At 30.8% G+C, this 8606-nt stretch overlaps 1 protein-coding gene across 1 annotated transcript; it reads left to right on the top strand.

Moving 5' to 3' along the window:
• LOC109346951 lies at positions 5705-7290 on the top strand. Its single transcript, XM_019586693.1, has 4 exons — positions 5705-6044; positions 6221-6458; positions 6588-6891; positions 7132-7290. The coding sequence occupies exons 1-4, from the start codon at positions 5705-5707 to the stop codon at positions 7288-7290; spliced, it is 1041 nt and encodes a 346-aa protein (XP_019442238.1).

The raw sequence follows: 8606 nt of genomic DNA, 5'->3' as shown, positions 1-8606 counted from the left end.
TTGAGATAGAAATGATATTTTATTATAGTATTTATTTTTTTCATAAGAAATTTACCAAATAATATCTCTTGTATCATTTTGAATAATAACATTATCTTCTTCTGATTTTTTATTAAATGAGTTATATTTACTCATGCTTATCATAAAATATTTAAGATAATATTATCATTATCTTTATCCTTTTATTCTTTTGATCATTTTATCTCTAATGAAACAACACTTAACTTATTATATACAAGTATATTATTGTAACAGTCTTATATTATGATTTATTATATGTTATAAACTATAGTAATTTCCACCTTATGCCTCACGTTGGCAGATTTTTATGGACACAGAGTATTTGCTCAATGTTGACGAATCTCTTTGCAAAGTTTTTATTAGAAACATTAATTATATTATATTATACCTACATAGATATAAAGATAAATGGTAAGCATAAAAGTATTCTTCACTAGACCAGTAGTGACTCCTATTTTAATTGCATCCGAGTTGTACACATCTATCTTTTCAATTATCTTTTGGTGATCAATTTTTATCATTTCAAAATCCTTATCCAATCACATAGCAAGGTCATGGGAAAGTAGTTCCACAATTCTCGGTGCCAAATTTGGAACATTAGAAGCTTTCTTATTTGTTTCGTAACCCTATTTTGACATACAAGGGCTACAAGGTGCTTATTCCCAAAGGCAGCATCAAATCCTTTTTCCCTTCACCCTCTTTTATCACACACTCTCTAAAATACCATTGTGTTCTCATATCCCATATACACTTTTCCTTATCTTCTTGTTCCTCTTTGACTCTTCTCTCTTGTCTTTTCCTTTTATTTATAGTCCCAAATCTCACTGCTTGGATTTGGTACCAATTAATAAATGCCCCCATGTATGCTTCAACCTCATGTATTCAATCACCACCTGCGTCTCTTAAAGAAACGCAGAGTTGGAAAGAAATTGAAAGTATATGACTTTGTATGCATATTATTGATTAAATTGTGACGACTTTTCACTAGATATTCCAAGGGTTTTGTCATCTATGGTTGGACCACGATTTCTACACATCCAAGAGGTAGATTACATAAGTGATGATTTATTGATTTCCGATCCATTTTATCCATATGAATTAAATAAATTAGTTTTCTAACAATAGAGCATATATAACGTGTTTATGTTATCATTAACACTATTATTTTGTTACTATTAATATAATATTAAGTATGACCTTTATTAGTTTTGTTACTGTTTGAACAACTTTGAAATAATACAGGATTAGTTTTAAAGATGGAGTTGAGATCTTATCACTTTATTTGGTAATAGATTATTGAGGTTAAAGCTATTACTTTTATAAAATAATGCTTTATTTTCTAGAATATCAATGTCACGTTGATAGGTAAATGAAAGGGGCTGGTGGAAACTTGTTTATATTCCTAGCTTGAGTGTTTTAAAAAAAGTGCATGTTAGTTTATAACCTTATTACAACACTATATGGTACTGTTTCTTTTTGCAAAAATTGGATTTCAGGAGTTAAGCGCATAAGAATGAGTGTATGAAAAACCCATATGTATCTTTATATTTGTTAAATGGTGAAGTTTTAGTTATTACTTAGGTCGGATCAGTGAGTTTTATAGAAGTATAACAATGTTCTCTATCTTTTTTAGATGTGTTTAAGTCTTTTGAGTTTGTTTGAATTGATTGTTATTTCATTGTTTGATAAAGTGATGATATTTTGGTCAAGTGGATGCTAGAGGTGATGCTCATGATGGTGCAACAAGTTGAAGTTTGAGATAAAGCGGCTAAGGTGAGGGAGAAGACATTTGTGGTCTTAGAGTATTTCATTCAAGTTTTTACTCTCCGATTCCCTCAAAAGTCGAAGAGTCTTGTAGATTAGGAACTCTCATAAAAACTTGCTTTCCATGTAAGAGTTCTTAATCCTTTTCATGATGATGTATAGAGTCTTAGATATTCGTCAAGAATCAAGAAGCCTTGAGGGATTACTTAGGTGGGATGATCCAGTGAGGGTCTGGTCTTATCAGAGTTGGTCTTTCCTATCCGGCTTGGGGTATGGTCACATATATTCTTTCTCTGTGTGACTCTAGTGTGGTTGTATGCTTATTTTATTGTGATTCCCACCTAGGCGTATTGTTTTTGCCATGTTAGTGACAATTGTTTTTGTGGAATATTAAACAACAACATAAATCTATAAGGATGTTCATGTCAAGATTGTTAGATAAATGATAGACTAGCATAGCAAATTATTTTCTTGTGTGACTTTTGTTTATGTTCTCTTAACTTGAGCTAATTATTCTTTGGTATCTTATTTTTGTTGTGTAACTTCTCATCACATGAATCACCCTTTTAGACCTCATGAGAAGTACCTTAATATTCATTTAATCATATCTTTATAATAAAGTCTTAGACTTCTTAGTTTTGTCCCCTCTCCTTGCACTATGTTTTGATGGTCTTGGATCAAGAGTTTATTTTTTTAAATATATCATTAAAATACATGTGTGTTGTGATGTTTATTGTCATAAACGTCTCTGATTGAAATATTCTTTTAATTATTTTGTTCACTTCCCATGACTGAAACAAATATGAATAATCTGGTGATGTGTAGTTTTACTTTGTTATTAGACTTTTTGGCTAATTCCACCTCTTTATTATATAGTGTGTAGCCATTTAATTTTCTTTTGTGAAGGTTCTCTATCATGTGCTCTACCTTGTTTTCCTTGAGAATAAATTTGTACATATTGATTACTACTTCAATATATGTTTTCTTTTCATGGATAAAAGTTTAGGAATTAAATTTAAATGATAAACTTGTGTATAACTTGCCCAATAGTTCAATTATAATATATCTATCTATTTTAAATTAATTGATATTGTCTTCCCATTTTATCTTAGATGCATGAATTCTTGAACAAATAAATTTAGTTTCATTCCAATAACATGACAAGTAATTTAATGGAGTAATATTAACATGTAAATAGTTAGAGTTTATTGGATGTTACTAATAATGATTTAATGATTTTGAAATGTTGGGTTAGCAAAGCAAAAAGGAAATTACCAAAAATGAAAAGAAATGTACTTTGTATGTTTTGAGGAGACAATGTCTTGTGTATTTGTTTTTATGAGTTGCCAAAATTAAACTTTTATTGTTTCCATAAATTTTAGGTATTTATCATATGAAAAAGAAAATATTTTTGGTTAAAGTATGGATTGATATTGGGTTAAGGTACTTAAATACCACCGAGAAGAATGTTTGTTTAAAAATGGAATCTTTATAATTTTTCATACTATAAACTTGACCTTCCAAACCCTTGGTAATCACAACTGAATCACTATAAGAAGTATGCATAATAAATGTATAATGGTAGATTTTTTTTTTGTGCCTTTAGATATGTATACATATTCCAAGCTGCTAATAATGAATATTTGATAATGTGCCACTTTTGTTTTAGTGAGATAGTGTTTATGAGTATTGTCAAGTTGCTAAACTAATCTTGCTTCCATCCTCTTCGTAAGCAATGCTACTTGAATTAGCTAAACTGTAGATTTTCTATCTAATCTAATTTTGCTTTCTTAAAAAAATAATAACCATCTTGGTTGAATTGTGATATTTGACTTGGCATTACTTTCATTTCATGTTGAAAATTCCAAGCCTTCTATCTATCTATCTATCTATTATCTATTAACAATATAATAAAAAAAACTCCTTCATGCCACATGTCACATCCTCCTCACATATTTTCCCTTCATGTCACATGTCACATTCTCCTCACATTTTCCCATCTTAAAATGTTCTAAGTTATTAAAAAATTAAAAAAAAAAAAATCATTTTTGTCAAATGTTATTACTATGTACCTTCCCACACTATCCTTACTTTTTATATATTTTATATGTTAATAATTTAATACTAATTAGCAATTGGTCTATGTTGCTACCCCACCAAAATTGAGTGTTTACCGTACCTATATTTTGTTATGTTAAAATGTAATAGACATTAAGCATTAGATGGGATTGAAATCATTTTTCACATCCAAACTATTTCTTTACACTAATCTATGTATATTATTTAACGTTTACTATTAATCTAAGAATAATTGCATTGTTACACCTCATCAAAGTTTTGTAACACTTTTCCAATTGAATTTTAATATTTCAGATTCTTTGAATTTTAATTTTTCTCTATTATAATTGAAAAATCAAATTCAAAATTGAAGTTTTTTTATAACTTTTAAATATATTTCTAATAAAAAAACTCATTTAGTATAATGATTTGATTTCCATTTTTTCATTAAAAAAATCGTATTTAAAATTGAAAAAATCATTTCATTTTCTATAAATTTTAAAATATTTATTTTAATAAAAATAATATGGTATCATGTTTCAGACTTTCACTTTGTTATTTCCATTAGAAAATTCAAATTAAAAATTGTCATTTCTTTTTCTTATGTGATTGAATATACAAATACACAGGTAAGACGTGTATTCTTAATAATGTGAATGTATAAGTAACATGTGTGTTTTAACTATGCGAATGCATGAGTAACATGTGTTTTCTTAGTAATGCGAATGTACAAGTAACATGTGTGTTTTTAGTCATGCGAATGCACGGGTCACATGTGTGTTCTTAACAATACGAATGCACAAGTAACATATGTTTCTTAACCATATAAATGTACATGTAATATATGTTATTAATCTTGCAGCAAAGAAGTATTGCCCCATGCATCGCTGATGCACGGGTATCTTGCTAGTTTTGCAAATAACTGTGTCTTAGATAAGGATAATTTTGTATAACTCTTTGAGTATATTCTAACATCTCATTTCTAAACTTGATATTTGAGTTCTAAAATTGTTTTTTCAAATTGCAATTTCATTGTTCATATTTACTTTATGTCATTTTAATGATATTTATGAATTTTCAATTCTCTTTAATATTGAAATCCAATGTTATAAATAGAAGCCTCATCCTTCATATTTTTTTGCCCCAAGACGAATGTATTGTCATTCAACTTTTTCTTTCTTCCTCATATTTTTGCCGATGCATTTCTGACAAACTTCTCCGCCTTTTCTTTCTGTGGTACTAAGAATTGGCACGGGAAACCATATTATGGTAATTTCAAGAACTGGCACTGATAGTCAGTATTAAGGGAAAAGAATTGACACAAATAATCGTATTTTGGGCATTTCGAGAATTGACACTGGCAGTCAGTATTGTGGGAAAAGAATTGGCACGAGTAGCCATATTATAGGAATTTCGAGAATTGGCACTGTTAGCCATATTTTGGGAATTTCGAGATTGGTTCTTAGAATGCAGTAAGAATTCGATAACAGAGATCTGGGCTGTTTTATCTTGGGACGACGTGGTTGATAGTTTGCTTGCACATTTTTGGTAATGCCATGAAACGTCTTAAAGAGAGTGACCTAGTCGTGACTCAGCCAATAAGTATTATTTCGTGCCATTTATAATTGTTGCAAGCTATGGTAACAACACAAGGTGTTTTTACAACAATGTCATTCCATTTAAAGTGACAATGAGTGATGAATACTTTGAAATGTTCGAGTTGGTTGCGAAACATGGACTAGAGTTCAAGTCTCCCTCCAATCATGAAATTAGGGTCAAATATTTGAAAGAATATGTTAAGTTGACCAATGTTAGGCTTGAAGAACACAAGGCCGAGTGGAAGAAGATTGGTTGTACCATAATGATTGATAGTTGCACCGACAAAAAGAACAGGACAATCCTGAATTTCTTAGTGTACAACCCCAAGGGAACAGTTTTCTTGAAGGCTTTTGATGCATCACACATTGCAAAAACAGCTAATATAATCTTTAAGATGATAAATGACGTTGTTGAAGAGATTGGGGAGGATAATGTTGTTCAAGTTGTGACAAACAATGCATCCAATTACAAAGTTATTGGAGAGATGTTGGTGGAGAAAAGGAAAAAGCTTTATTGGACATCTTCTATTGCTCATTATATTGACGTAATTTTGGAGGAGTTTGAGAACAAAATTATCATTCATGCAGACATAATTTATAAAGGTAGAAAAATTATAACGTTCATCTATGGAAGGACTTCTCTAATTTCTCTTTTGCAATAGCACACAAAGGGAGAGATTTAGTGAGATCGGGCCTCACTCATTTTGCCACTTCATACTTGACTTTTGGTTGCCTTAATGATAATAGAACAAGTTTAATAAGAATGTTTACATCAGCAGCATGGAAGGCAACCAAATTTGTTAGGACGCGCAATAGGAGATTGATTGAGGATGTGGTGTTGGATAAGGAATTTTGGAGGAGTATCGTTTTTGTTCTGGATGGTGCATTTCTGTTAATGAAAGTTCTTCGTTTGGTTGATTCGGATGACTATGAGAAGCCATCAATGAGATTAGTATATGAAACAATGGATCAAGCTAAGGAGAAGATACAAAGTGTTTACAATAATGTTGAAGATAGGTGACATTCATGTACTATTTGCAATTAATATTCATTTATTTCTATTTTTTTTCTCTTTATTTGAAAATATCATCATTCATTATGATATTCTTTATAGTTAATGCCTCTATGGAAAATCATCGATGATAGATGGGATAGACAACTTCATAGACCATTACATGTTGCGACATATTTTCTTAACCCTCAATTACATTATGCTCTTGAGTTTACTGTTGATCTTGAAGTTAGAAATGAATTGTTTGATGTCATAGGGAGGATGATGCCTGATATTCAAGATCAATCTAAGATTGCCCTTCAGATGGATCGTTTGACTAATAAACGAAGCTTTTTTGGTAAGAATTTGGCTTTGAACACGATGAACCAGAAGACTCCAACCGATTGGTGGGAGTTTTTCAGGGATGAAACACCAGAGCTTAATAGGTTTGCTCTGCATGTACTAAGCTTGACATGTAGCTCCTCTGGATGCGAGCGTAATTGGAGTGCTTTTGAAATGAAAAGAATTCGATTGAATTGTATTTCTATTGAATATTTGTTTATGTCCACACAAATGTAAGCATAATTATATTTTATTAACTATTTGTTTAGGTCCACACCAAAAAGAAAAAATAAATTAAAGCAAAAAATAATGAATGATGTTGTTTTTATTGTGGCAAACTCAAAATTGTCCAAAAAGAAGCAAGCTAGCAAGGGTGTCGAGCTAACTATTGATGACATCTCATCTGATGATGAGTGGATCGTGGAACACAATAACGATGATGATGATCATTTGAATGGCCCATACGGTGATGGGGATGATTTGATGAGAGAAATCCTTGGAGAAGATAATGAGTGAAAATATGGACAATGTTGGAGAAAATGAGGATGAAGCCCTTTTGGAAGATGATTATAAAGAGTTTGATGTAAATGATTTGTTAAATTAGATTTAGTTGCATTAAGACTTATGTTTTGATATTGGATTTGCAAGAATGTTTTTAGCAAATTCATGCTTTGAAATTGGATTTGAAATTGTTTTTATCAAATATATGCTTTGTGACTGGGCTTGGAATTATGTTTCTAGCAAATTACGTTTGGATTTGGATTTAGGTCTACTATTTTATATATATGAATTTATTTGCATACATCTCTATTAATAAGTAAGATCTTACGAGTTGTATTACGATCCTACATTTACAATTTTTGACTCCCCTTCCGATCATAAGTAAAATCTTAATTATAACTACTTGTCATCATATAATTCATTTTTAATTTGTAAGTGAAGTTTTCTTTGTATAATTTTTTTTACATATTGTGAATTTTGAATATACCAAGGCTATTTAACATATTGATTTTCTTTAAATTGAACGAATATCCCATCATAACTTAATGGTTTCCTCTGTTTTTTAAACATTTCTGGTGAGCTTGCTATTTGTGGGGTTGTGATCCATTGTATTTTGGATAGTAGTATGGGTAATGTATCTTATGCAATTAGTCTTGTTTGCATGCAAATTGTGATGGAAGAATCTGTTTGAGATTTGGTATGCTTGTTTTCGCCTTGCATGACCTTTACTAAATTGAGTGTTGACGTTGAATATTAAAAAAAAAATTGCTCAAGGTTTTTACTTGGTGGAGTCCGCAAAGGGTAAATGCGTGTAGTCTTAACTCACATACGAAGAAATTGTTTACAGGATTTGAACATGTTTATGGGAAATTCAACACAATATCCATGAAAAACTCTAACAGAGTATATACAGTGGATAATAATTTCTCCAACTTGCTAGAATCTATGAGGAGCAATAACAAATAATGGCAATAAGTAAGAACACACAAGAGACTTTTAACGTGAAAAACCTTCCCGATGTTAGAAGTAAAAACCACAGACACAAGTCAGTCAATCAAGCTCCACTATGATCAAAATAGGAATACAAGTGTCTCTAAAATACAGCACAAAACGTGCTCAACAATACGGCATACAACAGAACAACAAACTTGAAAATGAGAACACAGAGTTGCAGAAAAAACCAGAAAAAACAGCCACTGTTATTATTCGTTTTCTACCATCTCAAACGACTTCTCACCGATCCAACCGTTCAGAATGAAGTACTAGAAGCTGTGAACCTGCTATCCAAATTTCAGTCCGATTCAACGGTGAAAGAATACGCAGTCGCAAAT

Source organism: Lupinus angustifolius, chromosome LG05 (assembly GCF_001865875.1).
Source record: "Lupinus angustifolius cultivar Tanjil chromosome LG05, LupAngTanjil_v1.0, whole genome shotgun sequence".
Lineage (NCBI taxonomy): Eukaryota > Viridiplantae > Streptophyta > Magnoliopsida > Fabales > Fabaceae > Lupinus > Lupinus angustifolius.
This window is presented reverse-complemented; position numbering and strand designations above follow the sequence as displayed.